The sequence below is a fragment of the Amia ocellicauda genome, chromosome 4, assembly GCF_036373705.1.
Source record: "Amia ocellicauda isolate fAmiCal2 chromosome 4, fAmiCal2.hap1, whole genome shotgun sequence".
In the NCBI taxonomy this organism is placed as follows: domain Eukaryota; kingdom Metazoa; phylum Chordata; class Actinopteri; order Amiiformes; family Amiidae; genus Amia; species Amia ocellicauda.
Window position 1 is genome coordinate 20,933,570 of NC_089853.1, and position 23,162 is coordinate 20,956,731.

General features: G+C 39.3%; 1 protein-coding gene across 3 annotated transcripts in view; it reads left to right on the top strand.

Moving 5' to 3' along the window:
• Positions 1-4,581: 4,581 nt before the first annotated feature.
• The window catches only part of nedd4a (NEDD4 E3 ubiquitin protein ligase a), a 39,624-nt gene continuing 21,043 nt past the window's right edge, over positions 4,582-23,162 (top strand). For 2 of the 3 annotated variants that reach the window (XM_066701340.1, XM_066701341.1), the window contains exon 1: positions 16,822-18,357. In XM_066701340.1, the coding sequence (XP_066557437.1) occupies positions 16,837-18,357 (1,521 nt within the window). In that variant the 5' untranslated portion in view covers positions 16,822-16,836. Of the gene's footprint in view, positions 4,822-5,888; positions 5,963-7,810; positions 7,890-8,430; positions 8,470-13,951; positions 14,006-16,821; positions 18,358-23,162 lie in introns of those variants that run through there. The other variant, XM_066701342.1, reaches the window with a different exon arrangement.

The window sequence follows — 23,162 nt, forward strand, 5'->3', positions numbered from 1 at the left end:
TGCAAGGAACCTCCAACATGCTTCACTGTTGCCTGCAGACACTCATTTGTGTACCGCTCTCCAGCCCTTGAGCAAACAAACTGCCTTCTGCTACAGCCAGATATTTCAAATTTTGGCTCATCAGTCCAGAGCACCTGCTGCCATTTTTCTGCACCCCAGTTCCTGTGTTTTCGTGCATAGTTGAGTCGCTTGGCCTTGTGACGTCAGAGGTATGGCTTTTTGGGCGCAAGTCTTCCATGAAGGCCACTTCTGACCAGACTTCTCCGGACAGTAGATGGGTGTACCAGGGTCCCACTGTTTTCTGCCAATTCTGAGCTGATGGCACTGCTGGACATCTTCCGATTGCGAAGGGAAGTCAGCATGAAGTGCCTTTCATCTGCTGCACTAAGTTTCCTTGGCCGACCACTGTGTCTACAGTCCTCACCATTGCCCGTTTCTTTGTGCTTCTTCAAAAGAGCTTGGACAGCACATCTGGAAACCCCTGTCTGCCTTGAAATTTCTGCCTGGGAGAGACCTTGCTGATGCAGTATAACTACCTTGTGTCTTGTTGCTGTGCTCAGTCTTGCCATGGTGTATGACTTTTGACAGTAAACTGTCTTCAGCAACCTCACCTTGTTAGCTGAGTTTGGCTGTTCCTCACCCAGTTTTATTCCTCCTACACAGCTGTTTCTGTTTCAGTTAATGATTGTGTTTCAACCTACATATTGAATTGATGATCATTAGCACCTGTTTGGTATAATTGTTTAATCATACGCCTGACTATATGCCTACAAAATCCCTGACTTTGTGCAAGTGTACCTGGAATAATTGATGCTGTTTTATAGGCAAAGGTTGGTCACAACAATTATGGATTTGATTTTTTGTTCTGTTCACTCACTTTGCATTTAGTTAAATCAAATCTATTAACATGTCTATTTTTGAAAGCATTCTTACTTTACAGCATTTTTTCACACCTGTCTAAAACTTTTGCACAGTACTGTATATATATATATATATATATATATATATATATATATATATACACACATATACACACACACACATACAAGTATGACAAAACTCGTATTAATGCTACACCCCTCTAGCACAGTGGCCGATGTCTGCACTGTATAAAATCAGCCCTCCAACGAATACAAAAATGTATTTTTTAAGGGCAATAAAATATCCTAAAACCTAACAAAAAAGAGATGCATACAATAGTATTAAACAATCCAATAGTTATTCCCATGGCCAGAGTAAACGAAAAGGAAAAATATCCAACCAGCCCAGCACTATGTCGTTGATCTCTCTTGCAGCTTTAATCCGCTCACCGGGGCTCTGTCTCTCTCCAGCAGTGACGGGATGACCGCTCCGTCTGTCTCAAAGAGCAGAAACCTAGGGGAGATGAAGCAGGGTAATCCGGACACGCACAGGACTGCAGGTAGAGCTTCAGCACTTTCCCCATTCACACGCCCCTTTCCCACCACCATGCTGAGCGGTTTCTCCCACAGGTATCGGCGCAAGGACCTCCCTGGAGCTCTCCAACCTGGACCTCCACCGCTGGACCACTGTCCCCCCCCCAAAAATCTGCAGACAAGTGCTCTTCATTATACAATCCCACAGCAATGGTTTTAACTATTTTTATTCAAGCATCATACAGAGCAGAGAAAGACCACAGCAGTTTAAGCAGAAACCAGTAGATGAACTTCAGTCACTCCATGATGCTGTATTCCTTCAATAATTCTTCAGGACAATGTACTCTAGCACAGACTCTCGAGCTCTTGAGTTTATGATCAGTTGCTCTAGGTTCTGCTATTTGTATCAATCCCCCAGTCCTTCTGGGTTGTTTTCTTCTTGCTGGCAATGCCAGGCAGCCTGACCGTCGGCTCCTCCATCCACAACGCGATCTTGTCATCCGATGAAAACAGCAGCATACTCAAGCACCCAGCTATCTGCCATGGCCTCGGCCTCTGCCCCCCATGTCTCCAGCTTCAGGTGCTTTTAAGCCTCAACTCCAGCATCCTCACAGGGAGGTAACAAGTGCAATCAGTCACACAATTATATCAGATAGTCCAACAAACAAGAAAGTAAAGTTTATAAACTATAACACCAGAAAGTGCTGCAAAAAGAACGATTGCAGCAATACTGTGTAGGCTACATAACTAAAATATACAAATCATGAATTAACATTAATTAAGCCCTCAATCACTCCCCTGTGACTGCTTATCTGCATTTTAATTGGTAGTTGTTTACATTCCTTTCCATGTGCTCCCCATCTCCTGTTGCTCTGGGAATGCGACACACTTGTGCTCGTTGGTTTGTCTCAGCTGCTTGGACCAGAGTACCAGTGTCCTTTTCCTTTTGTTTACTGAGTATACCTGCTGTTTATTTTATTTCTTAACAGTTACAATATAATACAAAAAATGTTTTAATACAATTACTCACATATGCTTTTACTGGAGCAATCTAGGTAAATTACCTTGCTCAAGGGCACAACCACTGGCATTGAACCCACCACCCTCTGCTCAGGAGTCCAGAGTCCTAACAACTGGTTGGTGTGTGTTTTTCTTTAAGCACCCTTTGAAGTGAATTTTGTTTTCTTGCACTGTTGAAAAACTTTGACTAGTATTTTGCACATTTTAGGAATCTCCTGCAACTTTTCAGAGTGTCTAGGCTGTTATATTTCTTAGCAGACGCCCTTACAATTGTTACCATATCACATTATTTTACATACAATTACCCATTTTGATACTGGGCAGTCTAGGTAAAGTCCCACTATTCCACACTGCTGTTACCTTGTCTGTGTGTATAAAAGGGAATTCTTCTCTCTTGCTCTTTAAAAAACAATGATGGTGACCTGGTCGTGATCATTGAAAAAAATTAATCTTGTTTATTACACAAAGGTAATTGCTACAATCTTGGCCATTGAATTGCCCATTAATAGATTTATATCTCATGGGGAATAATTGAGGCCCCCCACTTTGAAACTAAGGGTGACATATTTACACAGTAATTGGTCATTAGTGTTTTTATCCCAAAATACCCAACCCCCTACTTGCTACAGTTCACACAATATAAAATAATACAACAGAAGAAAATAAGATCCAGTACACTTACAGTGCGAGTTTCAAATGGGGTAAAATAAAACACAGGCTGCAAAGTCATTTCTTAAACCTCATTCTGGCTGCTTACTAAATGCATTTAAATATATAAATTATTTGATCTGATTGCAGACATTAATCTATTTGCAAGCAAACACCTCTTTATCTGCCCTCTGTTGAACATTGTGCTGTTGTGGCACCAAAAGAGGACATTTCACAGGCAACTGAGGAGCTATAAATGTTATAAAGAAGGTTATTTACAAAACATTGGCAGTATCGGCCAAACTGGACATGAACTCGAGTGCTAACTAACAAACCTGAATTTACTCTCCATGTGACAGCAGCTGTTTTTCAAAAAAAAAAAATGAAAATATGAATATATATGGAAATGGGCAGTAAATATATTTCTATTTGAATTTATCTCCTTTATGATTGACTAGACCTGTAAAATATGTGTTACAGGTCTTTGCCTGCAGATATTGCTGAACAACAATGAAAGGAAATGCACTGTAGATTTGGAAGGTGTAGCTATAGTTGTTCAACAGCAAGAGGAAGAGCCGATGCAGGCTGATTGAAACTCTCAGCACTTTGGGTTGAAAGGAACATATTTTAAGTATTAAGATTTGTAGTGTATTCACCAAATGTGTTTTTTTGGTTTTTTACACTGCTCAAAAAACGTATATAGTGTATTATTATAGAAATAAAGTAATAGTAGTAGTATTACTATTAAATAATAGTAATAATATTAATAATAATAACAATGTGTATGAGACAAAATCACGTACCGAAGTTTAATCTGTATAATGCAAAAAGTTGTGTGTGGAGTTCATGGTTGTCTTAATTAATATCAGAATCATAATATGATTTTGAAAAGTATCCTACATATTCAGCAGTTATAGCATGAACATTGCTTGCATCTCTCACATCACTAGCAGAGGCAGCAGACTGTCTAAATTAATATTCCTTCAGTAGCATAATTGAGGATTGAATCAGTATTGACAAAACCCAAGATCCAACTAGACTCTACAAAATGGTTAAGGCCAGGAATGGAACCAGACTGACTACACCTCAGGGTTGCCAGACACTTCTCTTCAAATTCCTCTATTGGCGGAAAAAAAAAAAAACCATTTTCCCCCATTCAAAGGGCAGGAGGGTGAGGGTGCTGTTGTTGAATTGTAGACCATTGAGGGGGAGATCAGACACAAGACCCTACCACAAATGTGACGTCAACCAATCCGGGGACAGTGACAGTGTTTTCACTTTGTAAGTCACCAGTGAAAGATTTGCAAATCCACTGTGCACATCCCTAAATCCCCCCCAGGATGAAACATACTCCCCAAGATTTCGCCACATACAAATGATGGCACCAAACTACCCCCATGGGATGTAAAGGAATCCCCTCAATGGGGCAATGCCACTGCACCGCTCGGGACGACGACACGCTTGAAGGGAACCAGGAAGTGTGTGCGTAGCGGAAACGGAACTGAGCAACGAGCGGGGAGGCGGGCGGGAGGAAGGGAGGATGGCGGACAGGCACGGAGCACGGCTGTTCATTTAGCCCCACAGCTATAAGTAAATCACTGCTGGCGGATGTGAGGGTGTAGGATACCACGCCGTCTCTTGTTTTTTTTTTTTTTTTTTTTTCTTCCCTTTCTTGCTAACACACATTTGACTGTACGCGTATGCTTCAGAAATGAGTATGGCTTCAGTCCCAGAGGTGCGAGGACTTCAGACGGACGAGGTAAATAATAATAATAAAAAAGATGTATCCGTACCTTTTTTTCCGGGTGATTCTTCCTACTTTTGTAGTAACTTTGTTTCCGATGAAGACGAGTAGTGTGATTTCTCGTTTACAAACGTTTCGTCCTCTTCGGAAAAATGTAATGGTTCATTTGTCGTTTGTAACGTTTTCCAATTTGAAACGCAGCAAGTTAGCCTGCTTTATAATCTTATAATCGTGCTAGATGGCTGTACCACAGTGATGTTTATCGACCCAAGGAAAGGCTGAAGATCTATGAACACGATATTTTGTTAACAGCCATTCACAACTATATGTGTATATTTAGTTGAGAACTATCTACTTTTTCATTTGTTTCATTTGTATGTATAGACCGGATCGAGGGACTATAACGAACAGGGCCACGTCCGGGGGCGCGGTTCACTAGTTTCTATACCTATGTGATGCAGTAGTGCAGCACTGGACATGTGATGATGGCTGTCAGAAATTTTGAGTTTTTTGATTGAATTAATACGTGATACTGAGTGGTGGACAATATATTTGGGGCATGACAGGTAGCTGGGCATGGAAGGTGTGTGTGTGTGTTCAGCTGCAGGCCTGTCGTGTAAACACAGCACGTCTAACAGCGGCTTCCTTGAGCGTTTTCAGATCATCAGTAGTTTGCCTTGGGAAAAACAACATGTTCAATATTAATATCGCACCCTAACATGTACATTAAAGTGTATCATTTGTTTTATTCTTCATATATCAAATTATATTTTCTCATTTTATTTGTATTTATTAAAGGTATGGGTCTATTTGAACTTTTTGTTATTTGGTTTATTTATATAACAAAACGTTACCGGGGAATATATTTTAAGAGTTAATTGTGTCAGTATGCGATCGATTGTTGTGATTACCTACAGTACATTGTTTTTTTCTTCTTCTTAACATCTATACTATATTTATGGATTACTTCTAATTCCATGGTTTGCAATGTTTTGCCTTCCCTATTATGTGTATGTTGCCCTATGAAATGACACTTTTTCTGAGGTTTTTTTTTTTAATGCGTTCTTCATTTGTTATTGTAGGATGATGCCAGGATCCTTCGAGTTAAAGTTATTGCTGGAATTAGCTTGGCTAAGAAAGATATTCTGGGTGCCAGGTAAGTCTTTGTGAAGAAAAAAAATCCCATAAACAGAAACAGGTGTACTCCAATGCATTTAACCATATAAATGCTTAGTTAGATGTTCCTGTTCCTTTCAGAATGCAGTGGTCTGTGTAAATCAGATGTTCTGCTGTGCTATTAAGGCTGTTTAGATCCTTCCCTGGTGGACTAGTGGCCAATTTTGTTTTCTTAATTTGTTTAGTTAATTTCCTATAATTATTTGTGCACATTTTTATAATAGTAAAACATCCTTACAAGTTTGTGTTAGCATTGCTGCTAGACCTTGGCTGGTTTGTTACAAAAGTACATTTTGAAACAAACAATAATGAAAATAATTAATCATCCATTGAATGGAGAAACATGGTCTGATGCTATTGAAAGTGTCACTGCCACAGTGTTTAAAGTATTGTCTTGCATAAAGATGCATTTATGACCAAGGAAGAATTGTGCAGATTTTGTCTGCTGACTTTCGCTGGTCTACCATGTTAAAAGTCTTTGTAAAAGTTACCCTTCTGTCTCCCATAATATCTTCCAAATCCTGATTAAATCAGAAAATATTCCATAATACACACTATACTAAAATCCTACAAATAGGTACATACAAAGATAATATTTCATAGTATTTCCCACACACCCCCAACCACCAGAATCTATAATTGGTTAGAGAATGAATGCATTATCTTAACACACCCTTGAATGCCAGGTGACAATACATTGGGAGGTATAACATGGTCATTCTTTCACAGGTTTGAATATGATGCTGCTTTACTTGCTTTTGATACATTTAGCTGACTTGCATTGCATGCATCTCATACTAGTCAAATGCTGTGCCAGTGTGGTATTCCATGACTCCTTTAGATGGTGCTGTTTTCCGTTTTCCTCAATGACAATCATTGCCTGCTGCTTGGTGTGTTTGTAAAGCACTCTCCACAGCTTTTGAATTTCCTATTGACCAAACTGTGACCAAGCTGGCTTTATCAGCAGCAGGAGCACGGTTTTACAAAGACTTGACATTGCAGAAGCCCGGGCTTGTGCTTATTGTAAACAGTCCTGCTGTTTTTGAAATCAACACCATTTGCTACCAGCATAATACTGATATATTGTGGTTTGTGCTGTGACAAATGAGACGTAGAGGTCAAACTACTTTAAAATGATATTGATACAAACAGGCTCGGTACAGTCCCCATGGAAGAATGAGCTGTTGCCATATGAAATTGTGGGTTACATTTTATTCTGGCAGCCTAGCCTTGTCTTGGACCTTTACTTCAATGCACATTCTCCCCTATAGCTGGATACCCTGTTCTCCAAGTGTGCTTTTTTGACAAGGGAAAGTTTTAACCTGGTTATTTCTGAGACTGATCATTATTATTATTATTATTATTATTTATTTATTAGCAGACATAGTGCATAGACATTCTTAGCAAAGTGCAAAAATACAGTGCAGTTCAAGGCATAAAACATTACAAATTCCAAACCATAATACATTTTACAAATTCCAGTTTACACAAGTGTATACAATATATGAGGTCTTACATCCTGGATTGTAAAAGCTGAGTGCAGACAAGATGTTAGGTCGCAGTCGGGGGCCAAGGGAAAGGGAGCATAGGGGACATCAGAATAACAATACGAGTACTAGTAAAGCAAGGCAAGTAGTATGATAAAACATGTAAAGTAATTTAGTCATTCATTCTCCTGTAAGATTGCACAATTAGAGTCTGTGCAGCTTAGTGGCAACACAAATGTTTGGCATGCAGGAATTCAGTAGTTTGCAAAAAAATAAATAAATGTGTGTGTGGGGGTAAATATGAATATTTATTATTCTGTTTTGACTCCTTATCTTTATAGTGACCCGTACACACGAGTGTCTTTGTATGATCCAGTCAATGGGGAACTCACCAGCATCCAAACAAAAACTATCAAGAAGGTGAGAGCAGTCATTACACATAATGAGAATTTCCTCCCCTAAATGATGCAATTACGTGACTGTACTGTTTCGAAGCATAGCATTGCTCATGTGTTCTGTGTGAAGAGGATAGTGAAGCTTTGAGGGTTTGTGAATTAATTAATGTAAGGAAACAGTGCCAGTAAGAAGTCCCTACTGTTAAGTTTGTCTTTACACCTAAAGCTGAAAAATGCAGTGCATGTTACAATGCTGTGACTCAAATGCAGCACCAGGCAGTCTTTTTTGTTGAAGGAAATTGTGTGGCTAGTGCTATGATTGTCGCACAGCATAAAACATGGCAATAATAAAAAAAGCACTGTGTGAACTGAATAGCTGAGAAGATGACTTAATGTTAAACCAAGGTGTAGTTGTTTATAGAAAATAAAATCCTTTCACCTTACTATACAAACAAGTCTATAAGGAACTTGTTTTTAATAACAAACTTTTATGTACAACATAAACACTGAAATATTGAAAAGCATATATATATTTTTTTTCTTTCTCCCTTCTCTCTCCTGTTTAGACTTTGGATCCAAAATGGAACGAAGAGTTCTTCTTCAGGGTAAGTGAGCCACTGAACCAGTGAGACCAACCTCCCAATATAATTTCTGCTGCAGCTCATGTTTATTTCGATGAGGATCTTCTCTAGCTCTACTTGGCGTCCGGGCAGTAGTGGTTCATGTCACGAGCCAGCTTGCTTGTCAGTTGCAGACAGTTTTGTCAGCAGCTTTATTAAGGCAATGAAGATATGCCGCTTTCACCTTCAAACAATAACTCCGGCCCTGCCAGTCTCCCAAGAGATTTGGAAGGAAGGAAGTCACAAAAGTAGGAGCTTGACACGAGATCTCGGAAAAAGGTTTCTGTGTAACAAAAGGAAATGTTTCCTTTAATTCCCCCTTCTGGATAAAAGTTACGTAATGTTACATGAATTATCTAATTCTCTGCACCATGATCACTACTTTGCATAGTGTATTTCTGAACTCTTTGGTAAGAATTATACTGTGTGTCAGTTTTTCATTTTCTTGTGAAATGCAAGGAGTCTGACTGCGTTATTTATTATTGATGGTAAGCTTGAAAGCACTCTATAGCTTAGTGTTTCGCTGTCTGCGTCAGTCTTATTCCAGATTCTGAGTCATGCTTTGTCACATGAGAGGTGGTAAGTAATGCTATATGATGCAAATGCAAAAGCATTTACAGTACAGTAAAGATTCAGCTAGCTAGTAAAGAGGTGGACTATTAAACTTTGTTGGCAAGCACCTGCTGTATTAGTCACATGATGATCCCCCACCTACACACACAATTGTATTGTTTGTATTGTATGATGCAAAATCCAAAACTAGTGAGAGTCCTCCATGCCAGATGACCACCCTGGGTGTAGGCTATCTGTACTCCCTTGATAACCCAGAGGAATTATATCATGGCAATGAGCCCTGTTACATTCTGATTGAGCCAAAACCTGGAGCCACCTTCTAATCACAAATTCGAAAACCCAGTACTCGATCCCTGGATGAAAAATATCCACCTTACAGTAACGTGTTTGCGATCAGCGGGTTGGACGTTTCTGGCACATGACTTACTGCACATCACTAAAATTACACATAAGAAAGATGACAAATGAGAGGAGACCATTCAACACATCGTGCTTGTTTGGTAGCCATAGTAACTTCATGATGCAGAAATCCTATCCTTGCTGTTTCTGAATGATACCAAGGAGTTGTTTTCTTCAACAAGGTCAGCTGTGGAGATTGTTCTGGACCGCCACAACTCTGAAGTACATTCTACTCAGCCAAAGCTACGTGACTTTTAGTGCATCTGTTAATGGAAACTGCGAAGGGGGGTCACTACAAATTTGAGTGCAGTTTTAAAGAATTAAAGAAAGCCCTGCTTCTGGTTTCAAAGTTATTTCACAGCTCGGGCTGTAAGCTTATTTCCTTTACAAATCTAGGTTAAATAAAAATAACATATTATTCCTACTGTTTCTTTCATGGGTAACACCAGCTGCTCCTTTCATGCTCGGCAGGATTCTTTTGTTTGTGGTGTACCGCTCTGTACTTCTCACTGTAATATCGAGAGGAAAACCTGTAATACGAGTGCCCTTGCTTCTTGAATTTGTATTTTATGTAGTTGTGTATATTGAAACAGTGCAGCTCAGCCATGTTCTTGATGCTGTCAGCAGAGATCTACAGGGGAGCAGTCCCACTTGGTTGATGGAAGCTTCTCTGTTTTCACTTCAGATAAGAAAGGAGGACTAGAGTTTATACTTCTATCAAAATTAAATCTTCTTTTGTCTTAACTTGTAAATCTGTGTCCTTTCAGAATGTAATGGTCTTCTTTGTGGCTGCTTTGGATTTTATTCCACTGGCCTTTGTGTACAGGTTTATGCATCTTTAAATGTTTAATAGAATTAATCGGACAATCAATGTTTTTGTTTGAATAATAAACTGTTTTTCTCAGCTTGCCTGCCACTTGAGCCACCCTATGCATTACAGTGTTCCAGTGTTCACTAATCCCTCTGTACCACTGCTTTAAATTGTACACCACCTTAAGTCATCCCAATGTGCCAATTCCAAGGGCCAATTCCCTGGTCATTGGTTACACGATATATTTATTGCCCTCTAATGAAGATGCTCGCTTATTAATTAAATGGGTGGTGTGAGTGCAGGTAACTGCTGGGCCCTCTGAAGAGGTGAATAAAAAAAAAAAAAACGGAACAGAATTAAATCCATTTAAATAAAACTCTCATTTATATGTCTGATACAGCGTTGAGGTATGAAGTTTTCCATTGTGTAATTTGTGTTCCGCTCAAAAGAGCATTGACTGGGAATCATTGAAGGTTACGTGTACGTGTACTCCAGGATCTAACTGCACACAGGTCAGGTGCTGCGAACTGAAATAGACCAGGGGCTGGTTTAGATTTTCATGTGTTGCAAGTGGCTATTTACAATGTTATCAGCTCTCACACAGCATGTAGAGATTGGTCTGCACATTAGCAAGCCAGTTTTATAATGATTGCCATGTGGGAGGATGTGGCATGAAAGCACTCGCATGCTTCTTTGATAACTGTAAATCTGTGTGAAGGCAAACAGGCTTCAACCGGTCAGATGAGCTATTTGTTTTAACAGCTACCATGGACGAGCCTACTTTGATAGTTTGGCTTAATTCAGTTCAAACTCTGTACTTACAAAATCATTTAAATCTTATTAAAAATACTTTTTAATTTTTTAATTGCCTTTTTCAAAGACAGCTGACTTTCAACATATGGTAATAAGATGCATAGTGCACAGATTGCATGTTGGAGAATACAATGTACAAAACATCAGTTATACATATTCCAGTGGATGAATGATGTGCTGGGATGGGATGGATTTGAACTGTGAGCTTCAAAAGCCTTAAAATGTCTGGTCATTTAAACGTTACTGGCTGTCTGAGCGTGTGGCGTTTGTTTCTCTATAGTTAGTGCACTGAGTAGACCGTCTGTAACTTGTCAGATAATCACTCCCAATTAACAGGTCCTTCACCAGACCAACATCCCAGTATCATTGGACTTTTTTTGATAGGCAGTTCCCCCCCCCCACACAAACGCACAGCAGCAGTCTCTTCACAGTGCCTCCTTGCTCACTTGCACACTACAGCACTGGCTAGAGTTCTGGTGGACACTAATCACAACAAAGCTGAGAATTATTGCCATGCATCAAATGGGTAGCCGTCATTTAGTTTGACCGATTTATATTTGTGCTTAGGGAAAATGCATTCCTTGTGATCTTGTGAAACATCTGGGTGGTGCACAGAAGATGCATCGGTTTGTCATCGCCTCCCCAGAGGTTAAAAGTTAATTACGTGTGCCGCTCCTGTTTTTCGGGGAACCAGTATAATACTCCGTGTGCTAGTGCCTGTATAAAAGCTGGTGGTTTAATTTGGAAAAGAAGAAAAGTTTGAACATTTGAAGTGTTCTGTTAAGTGACATGTCCACAGCTTCTGCATTTTCCCTTCTCAGAACTACTCTTACAGGGGCAAACAGAAAGAAATGCCATGTGATTAAAATCTGTAGAGTTCAATCAAATAGTGTGATACAATTCACTGAATTTCTATCAATAAAGATAAGGGTATAAATAGACATAATTAAAAAAAAAAAAAACAGTTGTGAGTCTATTTATTTTTTACATATGAAACCACAAAAGCAACCTGTCTCATCAGGTGACAAGGTCAAAAAGCTGTTGCATTTCAGTTGTTAAGGTATATTTGTGTTTTTAGTTTTAAAACCGTAGCAACAACAAAAAACTACTATGTCCAGTTAGCAAGTTCCTGTAATAAAGAGAATGGTATATAGGATTTTATTTTATTTTATCTTTTTTTTCTGCTTCCCTCCCTTTGAACCCTGTGAAACGCCAGAATACACCGTAAGCTGACACAAAAATGCATCTAATTCTAGTGTATTTTGCTGTAAATGTTTAATAACAAAAGTATCGGTTGTAGCAGCTTAAACAGGGTGTGCAATTTGACCGTTCTTATATGCCTTTTAAAGAACACTGTTCCGTGGCGTTTTGAAGCCTTGGATCTGGATTTCCTGTGCACAATTAAAAATATCTTGGTCCCTGTAGTGCATGGCAGACAAGAGCCTAGCCAGTGCTGTGTCTCTGGCCCGGGTAGACACCCGGAAATTAAAGGCCAGGGTGTGAGTGCCTAGATTAACACTGACTACAGAACTGTGACTGAAACAGAATCTGCCTAGCTGTGGCCAGAGTGTATAATACCCTTCCTGTCTAATGCACATGAAAATCTCAGACAGTCATGGTACCTGCGTTTAGAGTTTTGAGCCAGCTTTCCGAAATCGGTCCTATTTGTTATTTCAAACAAAACCTAAAGCTGACTGTATTAAATTATATAGTAGTACCTACCTGCCATTCTGTATTGAGGTCATGTTTTGAAATCATGTAGCAGGCATAGAAGTATTTTTCTTAGGATTGGTATGACAGTTGGCAAATTCTATTAATTTGCTAAAGTATACTAAATGACCAGTGTCTTTATTCTGAATTTCACATTGCATTACACAACTGAGATACTATACACCATTGTATTACAACAGTAGACTACCTATCCTATTTTGATATCTTAACATCATAGCTACATCACTCAAATAATGCTCTCTAAACAACCTAAATCTAACCATAGGACATGAATAATCCTAGGCCAGACCAAAATGTTACCCTATCAGAGAATTCTCCCTTTTTTCTCCTGTTCTTCCTTTAGCACATACCTGGACTTAACTGTATTAGGTCTGTACTGGTTACTTAATTGAACTAGGATGTATACTTATTGTAATTGTATATTGATTGTATTACTGTACTTTTGTAATGCTTAAATTGCATTGTCTGCCAATAAAGTAATAATTATCAATAAACTTAATTGTTATGTAGCAACATTTTACATGACTCGACAATACTAAAAAAATTAAAACAATGTTCTCTAATTCCTACCTTTATCAGTATGTCCTGCCACATTTCCTTATTTTGGATTTTCAGATTAGGAATTTTAATTTGTTTTCTTGATTTGTCTTAAACATCTGAATCTTCAGTTCATACCCAATTAATTAGCCTAACCTAAATTCAGATTCTTCATTCTGAATGGGATAGTGACCAAGCATATTTCAGCTGCAGATTTGTGATGCTGGAAATGGTGGAGAAATATTTTCCTGCAGTGTTTACATGTATTATTATGTGTGGTTGGAAAAATTCTGGGTTTGTCTGTCTGTTTTCAGTTGATCTTATTTTTGGTATGCTTGAACATTCTTCTGAAAAAATAAATAGCTTAGTAACTAATGGCTTTCCAGTAAAAAAAAAAAAAAAAAGTTTATGATCACTGCTAATCTCGCTGTACTGTTTTTGTGTAATTAACCATGTGAAATACGTTTAGTGCAGTACCTGGTGGTCTGGGTCTGTCGTTCTTTCTATGTGAAAAAGGCAATGAGGCACTGTTTCTTTCTCCATTGACTCTATTACCCTAAATTCTGTGCTCGGTGTTAAATATTAAAATGTGTTTTCCAACAGGTTCATCCCAGGAAGCATCGCCTGCTCTTTGAGGTGTTTGATGAAAACCGTTTGGTAAGATGATAATTGTTTTCTCAAATAAAAAGTGTGTTCCTCTTCAATGGCTGGTTGTTGTAGTAACTGATTACAAAAGCCTGTTTTCAGTCCTTTGTTTTAAGGATTTTTTTTTTTAATTCTGTACATATACAAATATATGTACAGAATTTAAAAAAATATTTGTTTCTTTACAAAAAACAAGCATTTTTTTGGTCTGCATTAGAGCAAATTTTGATCATTGTTCGGCCTCTAGTGTTTTCTCATTTAAGCAATGTTTAAAGATGTAATGTTTTTGCGCTACTTCTCTTTTGCTTGGTGTGTGTTTTAGACTTGTTTTTATGCAAAGGTTTTATTTTCGCAAAATCTGGAAACAATTTCAAATGTGGGGCTTCAGATAAATGTCTCTTTGTCTACAATAGTATATAGCCTATGTGTAGTGGGCTTTGAATTAACCAAAGCCTTTTTAAAAATGTGTGTCAGATTGTGAAGCATATCTGTTTGTTCTTGTGAACTCTTGGACTGTTCCTAAAAATATCAGAGCTAGTCCGTGTGCTAACTTGCCATGAATGAGCCAGTATACCTTTAATTGCATTTCATTGCTATGAAATACAGGTACAGGAAACTGGATATACCCCAGGGTGTGATTAAGAGGCTAAATGAATATGTTGTCAGCACATTAAATGCAATAAAATATGACCAAGAAATGTTTGTATTGAAGCAACTGACCACTGCACTAATTTACGGTAAAGGTTCAATAAACCTCCAGCGAAAGGATAATGCAAAAGCTGTTTTATTTCTCATTAGTAAAGTTAACTAATAACCAAGCATTCTGTTACTGCATAAGAAGCCTAATTCGATCTCCTTCCCAAGGTGGCACATGTTGATGTTTAAGTATACATTTAGAGGGGAAAAAAAGTTTCTGTCATGTCTGGTGAAGATGAGGGCAGCTCTCCTGTTTCTCTGTCTCAACATATCACTTCTCCATTTGACACCAGCTTTGATAAATACTTAAAGTGGGCAGGTGGTTTACTAATTGATATTTAAGAGGCCTGCCTGTGAATCTTGCAGGCATCTCAGCAGTGGTGAGTAGCTTTCACTTTGAAGTAGCTCGAGCTAAACTGCATTAGTCTTTCAGTTACCTTTTGTTTTGGGATATAGGGTAATATCCCAGGTCTGTAATGTTGGGTACATTTTGAGAGAAAGAAGAAAGAAGTGTCAAGGAATCCCTAGTTCTCATTTGGACAATTTTACAGTGGATTAGATGAATAATATGGACATAATTCAGGAAACTATTACTTGAATTTGCTAAAACAAATGATTTTATCAAACAGGAATCAGTCTTGAGTTTCTTACTAAATCAGTAAAATGAAAATGTGTTAATTACACAGATTTTGTGTTTAACATACTGGTGCTGCTACACTACTAAAAATTATAATTCCAGTATGGTGAATTTATGACTGTTCAGTGATGCTAGTTTTCTTAAAGCTTTGGTTCTTCTGAGAAATTAAAAATACTGAATGGCAGAAGTCCTTTGGGATATTTTTAAAATTAAAAAAAAATATTATACTAGATTTGACTATACAGATGGCAAATGGGGAAAAAAATGGATTGGTCTGAGGTTCGAGACTGCTTCTCAAATACCTGTCTAACAAATCTTTGAGCCCTAGTTAAGTGTTGCTGTCTTCGCTTCTCTGTACTGTTACATTGTGCCATGTTGCCATGAATTGTAGGCCATCCATTGCATTCGCTTCTGAGTGTTTCTGTACTGCACCTGATTCTTTAAATTGAAGGGATGGGATAACAAATACAGCAACAAGAAAATTAGTGTAGCCTGTGTGGTTCACACAATGCGCTTCAGATATCTGTAAATGTAGCTTATCTGTCTTTGCTTGTTATTTTCTTAAGCTGGTCTAATGCAAAATAAATATTTATGGGAGTGGGGGCAGGCAAGACTTTCAATTTAACGGGGGTTTCATTAAGCTGACTGGGATCGAGATGCGCAATTTGGGGGCGAAATGGGCTCATTAACTTTGAAGAGCCTAGCCGAGAATGCTTTGTGTAAACACCGCTACTTCCAGGGCTTTATCTCAGCATTGGAGGGTTGCACGGGGAGTCAGACATTGTATTGCAAGCACAGTTAGTTTGCAGTTTGTAATAACTACCAGTAGCTTCCTGCATATTTCTACAAGCCCAGTGGTTTCCTAGTATGGATACTATTTGGAAATTCAATACTCAGTTTGATACAGAATTATGCTGGACCTCATTCCTCCTGATTTCCTGTAATTCTATACCAATGGGTAAAAATACTAGTGGTGGTAGGGCACAGGAGAAACTTTAGACATGTTGCTGCTTCAAGTGGCTCTGAAGGCTCAGCTGAGCTGCAGGCAGAAGAGAGAAGTACTGTGGTGCGTGGATCTGAAACACTAGAAGATTGTTTTTTTTGGGCTGGATTCGTTCGTGCAAATTGGAGAAGGTATAATTGAAGCGAGGTTTTGGCCGGGCTTCAGTGTAGCAGCTGAGCTCTGCCTTTTAAAGTTGCTACAATGCGGTTCTCTGTGACTGCATGTACCTTGGCTCCTTAAAGATACAGACCGTGGGGATTGTGCAGGCTCAGTAGCTGTTCGCTTGCCTGCCTGTGCTTACACTTCACAGTTCATCTGACCTCGCTGGCTAATAGCTGCAGCGCAGCCACGGGAGGAATGTAGGTTGTCACTGGAGCTATTTTGGCTATGTGCAGCTACTAATGATTGTAATCACAGAACAGGATCCCGAACGGTTGCTTTGCTTCTTTTTTCAAAGTGTTTTTTGCCATGCCTTTCACTCGCTAACAGGATTAAAAAGTTAGACAAATGGCACGGCGGCTCCGTTTGCATTTCGCAGCGAGGAGGAGCAACACTGACCCTTTGTCGGAGACTTGCAGCCATGGCGGGGAGAGAAACTTCAATGTGTTGTCCCAGAGCCCTTCAGAAAGCAACGGGCAGCATTCTGTTCAGATGAAGGTAACTCCAGGGCAGGTGGCTTTGCCTCCCATGTCACCGGAGTTTGCTAACTTACAGCGCTATTCATCCGTGTTTATCCCGAAAGTTAACGGCAGCAAGAAGAGCACTTCTTTGCAAATTTCACTGCAGCCTCGGAGACAGAATGGTGAAATTGACACTTGCATCAACACCGCCGCCACTGATGATGGCTGCTTTGTCCGGAACAGAAAGGATGGAAGAATTTGTGCTAATGGTGAACTGCTTGTTGATAAAGTAGACAGTGTAAACTGCTGTCACTCTGTGCATCGTGCTTCCTGCAGTGGTGATAATGGTAATGAATTTGGACCTTGCCTAATTGGTACCAGGAACGAGGGAGCTGCTCCCAGCACAGGTACCTGCGACAGTGCCGGCAGCGGGGGGGATTTCGTGCCGTGCGCAAGCCCCAGCATCGACGGTGGCTCCTGCAGTAGCAGCACCACCAGCGACGCGGGCTACTGCAGCAGCGGCAGCAGTTTCGTTTTTGAGCCAGAAATCCTGGAGCGTGCAGTGGGGCCCGATCGGACACTCGCGAGGCGCAACGCTAAGGCCCCACTCAGGCGCTGCTCCTCCTTGGTCATCTTTCCCCGTAGCCCCTGCAGCACCCCGCCGGCCTCCCCTGTTAGTCCAGGGCCTGCCCCCTTGCGAGGCCCCTACCAGACCTCGCACCAGTTCCTTCTGTGCCCTAGTGATCCTGTGCTGGACGACGATCAGGCTGCAGCGAAAGGCTCTGTTGCCACAGCGCTCAATGGCTTGCGGCTGTCCAAGTGCAGCTGTCCCACGGTGGATCTCAGAGACATAAGGCCACTGCATCTGAATCAACCACTGCCAGATAAACCCAGGGACACCGACAGCGGGCAGGAAGATACAGCAATTTGTGAGCGATCAGAAAGACACTCAAGCTTTCTGTTACATTTTGCTCAACAGAGAGCGGTCCCCGTGGGGAGTAAGACCTCGACCAATGGACAACACAGTCAGGAGCGGCCAGCTCTGGGTCCGGAACCTGAGGCCGAGCCACACTACCACCACATTAAACTCATCCGAAGTACCTCGGCCTGTCTGCCCTTGCAGAAGACTTTGGAATACCACACAGGGTCTCAGGAGGGTGACACGAAGGAAGCGCCGCTCAGGAACAGGAGCCACCACCATGCCTTGCAGAGGAGCCTTTCTCTTGAAGTACCTTATCAACATATTTCATGCCATGTTTCAAATCCCAGGAGACACAATTTAAAGAGTGCCCCCCCCCACGTGCACATCCATGTGTCTCCTAGCACTGAGGGAAGGGTCTGTGGGTCCCTAAAGGAAATAAACTCCAAAACTGACAGTATTCAAAGCTCTCCAGGAAAAGCCAGCAAGGTAAGCATTTTTCAACCCCCCCACCAGCAGTTCCCCAGCCTGTAAATAATATCAATAGATATTTCTCTTTAACAGTGTTTTAATTTTCAATTTCCTTCCTTCAACAAGACTATATTTACCCTACCATCTCTATATCCTGGAATTTTGCTCGCAAAATAAGCAGGGAAATAATTAGAAAAACTGCCTTGAAAGCTCAAGACAACTTGTTGTGCCTGTTGGTCTGCAAAGGAAAATGCATCAAAATTTTCATACTGTATTAATGTTCCAGATTTTGAAGTTAATGATCATTTAAAGATGATGATTGATTCTGTTAGCACTGGGTAGTAACATACATTGGAAGCTGTAGTTGTGGGATTTCATTGCCCCTCTTTTTTTTTTTTTTCTTAGTCATTTTGCAAATGTTTGACTGTAAAAGGGCTTCTGTAGATTTGAACAGCATTCTTTTTATTTTCAAGCTTTGATTATAAATGGGAGAATGTTACAGTAATTATAGTAAACAGTAGCTGCTACCCCAGTTCCTGATAATGACGTCTATAGAGAAAATTAATCATGAACTGAATGTGTAAGAAATAAATATCAGAGACAAAACTCCTCTTGATGTTTTGTTAAAGAAGCAGAAGAAAAAAGTGAGGAATGCCAGAATGTGATTATTCTCTAACTTTAGTTATGCATGCTATTGATGTTTATTTTTTCTTCTAACAGTTTAATAACAGTAATCCGTTATAGTAAAGTGTACCGATGGGACTGGCTGGCACTTATAATATCCCCCAGAACTGCGTTTTTACCTTGGTGAAGTAGTGCAGCACATACAGCTGTTCTCAGTTTTGTAAATTCATGTAATCACATGAGAAAACATGGCAAGCTACCCTCTTCCATTAGCAGGGTATTCGCAGTGTGTTCAGCTGGCTCTTGGTGGCATCTCCAAATTAGTTTTCAATCATGTCAAGTGAAGCACAACAAGCTGCTACAGATCTTATTTTTATTTTTTCTCCCATGTGTTATTGAACTTTTTATGCAGTAAATTAATAAACTGGAATTTCCTTTTTATTTTAAGAGGCAATACCAAACATTTTGGTTAAGCAGTCATAAAAACAATCAGAAGTTGCAGTGTAAACATTGACATTCAAAAGCAGACTGGTGCCCTATTCAAGGGAAATGGCATTTCAAATGCTACAATCAGATTGTGAGCAGTAGTTCAATAGCTTTTTTTATATATTTTTTTAGCTTTCATATTTAATTGTGGAAATACGTTTGTATTTTTGTTATCCTTCATGGAATTATAATTTTCTATGGAATACAATATCCTTGAAAAAACAAGTAAATGATCAAAATGATATTTTTTTTGTGCATGCTACTTGAGGGAATGCATTCTAACTTTCAAAATTGAATACTGGCAATGTGGCAGCAACATCAGGTGACCCCTCCGTTCCGATGGACTATGTCTTTGGTCACCTGCAGGGGTTGCATTGGGCTTATCGCAAGCCATTAAAGCCACTGGGAAAGTTGTCTTTGAAATCGGCAAGCCCCATGTGAGCTGAACTGGAAAGAAACGTAACCCACCTGCTCCCAGACTGACGAGAAACTGCATGTCCAATGATGTATGTATCCGCAGGTTTTCTCAGTTCTTCTGTTAACATTTTGTGTATCGAGTTTATATATATTTATGCTGGCTAATTATAGAAAGGGGCCCACCTATAAATAAACAGCCTTCAGAACTATTTTTCTTGACTCCAGATTGTCTGGCCCATCCTAGCCATGTGCAGGCTCTGGATTCAAATTTAACAACTTGATATGAGAGTAGTGCGCAGTCATGCCAGCCATCTGTACACTGGGGTCATGAAATTAAATCAGGGTCTCTGTCCCACAGCCCTGCTCTCACTGCAGTAAAAGGGGCTATGTGTTCCCTCTCCCATGTGTCTCACTGCCAGGCCGTGTTTGTAAAGCATTGGGTGTCATGCTTTCCCTGTTTAACAGCTTGTCAAGAAGCCCAACATTAGCAATTAGCGAGAGCAGTCACCGTTATTACTGTGGCACATGCTGTAATGTGATTGAGGATACTGGTGACCGTTAAGAGTTTGCTTTCACCTTCAATTCAGTTCGTGGAAAAATCCACCATTTGTTTACGAAGTGGAAAATATGATGACTGGGAGAGATCCTAGGCTTGAAATAACAGGATTAATCAATTTTATTTATCCTTTGTTGAAAAGCCCATTAGGTTAAAGACATCTGTGAATTCCTTCAGCACAGAGATGAAGATCAATCACATTATTTTATTGCTTTTGGATTTTTCTTTGTGTTGCAAATGTAGTAGACATTCAGCAATTAACATTTATAGGTTGAAAAGTTTGTATATCAATACATACTTTGTGTTCACATAGATCTGCACTAAAGTTAGGGTTAGTCTGAAATACAATAATAGTGTTAACAGGTTCTACATAAAAGTTGAAAAGCACATACTACCTTTTTCCTTTCTGTAGGTTTTCTTCTTTTCTTCTGGTGTATTAAGGTTTCCAGTTAAAATGCCACTTTCATGGAATTTCCTTAGTAGCATATAGATTAGTATGTCAAGATGAATTGTAGCTGAAAGATTATTTTACTGTGTTTTAATTCTAGCTTTTTGGGGGTGCCGAACTCTGTGCAGTAATACTCCTTGTTCCTGCCAACCTAGCGTGAAGAAAAAAGGCACTGGCATAAGTTTGCTTTTGCCCTTATGTATCGGCCATGCAAAGAGTCCTTTGTTATGTGAATTGGAAATTGGCTTCAATCTCTTCTCCCGTGGATTGGGGAGAAATGTAGTCTGTCAGCTGTGTGGAACATTGATGTCTGGGTGTCTAAACTGGGAGAATGTAGGGTTGTTATAAGGAATCCATTTAGCTTTTATTTTTTCAAGTAGTAATAGTGCAGATCAATGTTTATTTTTTTTTCTGTTTGAGGATATACTTTATATTCCTTCCAAATAAAAATCGCATGCTTTCAGGTCTCCCCCGACAACTGTGGGCCTTTCAACAGAGAGGAGCCTGACATTCTTCCGATTTTAAATATACATGAGAACAAAGTGTAAACATAACAGACTTCGGTGTGCTGAGCTTTGAAGGATCAGTCTTTCATGCCGTTGTTGCTAAATTTAACGGAGAATCCCGTTTGAAATGGTTTGCATTTATTATGTGGCCTGACATTTTCAGTGTTGATTCTAGTTCGTTTTTTTTTTTTTCCCAGTAACCATAATGTGGTATTGTTTGCATATAGCTTATCTTTCAGCATTGTATGAATAGTGTTTGGATAGTTATTTTGGTTCTTGGGTGGAGTTGGTACTTCCCTTTGTAATTCTGAATGGTATATTTGAGCTTTAATTCTCAAAAGCCTACTCTACTTTAAGTTTTAAGAAAAGTATAAAACCTTTTTCTGCCATGAAGGATTGCATTTCATGAAGCAATCAGTCTTTCCTTCACATTAAGGGATGTTTTATCTTTCGTTGTAGATTAAGGTCTGGAGGTCTGACATAATAGCTTTTGACTGTAGATCTGCATTCGCAGCCTTTGCGGAAAAGGCTAAACTGTCTGCCCATATATTTCTTCACTTCTGTAACATGTAACTAACAGTATGAATTATTTACATTTTCTGGTGATAAATTCCATCAAGGCAGAGATTCTGAAATTGTTTGTTCACTGTTTTACTTTGTCATGTATAAAACGCAGCAAGCACCTTTCCAAAAATAAGAACAATGGAATGAAAAAACAATTAAACATTTTTGTGGAATTTAGTGTTTTTAGTTTTTAGTTTTTAAAATGGATAGCAGATGTTTAAAGTTAATGGGTTCGTAAATTGCAATAGGTAGTATGTATAGTTATGTATTTACTTCTGCATATGTGTGGTTATTTTTGTACATTAGTGTTTCATGTATTGGTAGTTAAACTCTATGCTAGTCAAATCAGTTTATGCTCCCTAACTTAACTGTTCATGGTTTTCTTCAGGCTAAATCAGTATTCAACTTATATAGTTAGTAAATACAGATTCATAAAATCATAATTTTTTTTTTAATTATATATATATATTTTTGCATTGTTAGTCGGCATTAAAGTTCAGCAACAAAGGTAAATGTCAGGTTCTTTGAGTCTCCAGTGACACGTATGGTGCACGCATTCTGTGCAGTAGCTAACCAGTTGGCATATAACCTTTTGTTTTCCTGCTCTGCTTGAAAAACGGCAATCATGCTCTAATGTAAGTGGGGAACAGATGGCAGTGTGTGCTAATGTACCGTCAGTGGTTTGAATGCACAAGATTGATTTTGCAGTTGCCATGGTAGATTTTGATCACCACAGACCTTGCATTTGTTTTGATATCACCCTTTCCATGCTCCCGTCAGAGATGCAAGAGCATAGCAACCGGACTCAAGTTTATTCAGCTGTAAGCCCAAGGGCTTACTTCACCTGCACAGAAGTTGTTAGTCCCTGTTGTTTTTTTTAAATGCACATGAGGAAGGGGGATGTCAATTTGTATTCGCTTAAGATGACATTGCTAAAGTATTGCAAAGTCTGATTTTATTATTATTATTTTTTTTATGAGTAAGTTTGAAATCTTTAAATTTATTTTCACCTGTAAAAGTATACAGATTATGACTGTTGTAGCATTACAAATATCCTTTTATTCTTGGGAACTGTCGCAAAGTCACTGTGCATTAACTGTCCATATTTAACACTGAAATAGTGTGCTGTCATCTGTTTAGGCTGTACTTAAGTTTTACTGGTGCTCCATTTACTTATGAAAAGGACATTCCTGCCATTTTCCTTTTATGGCCTTATTGCAAT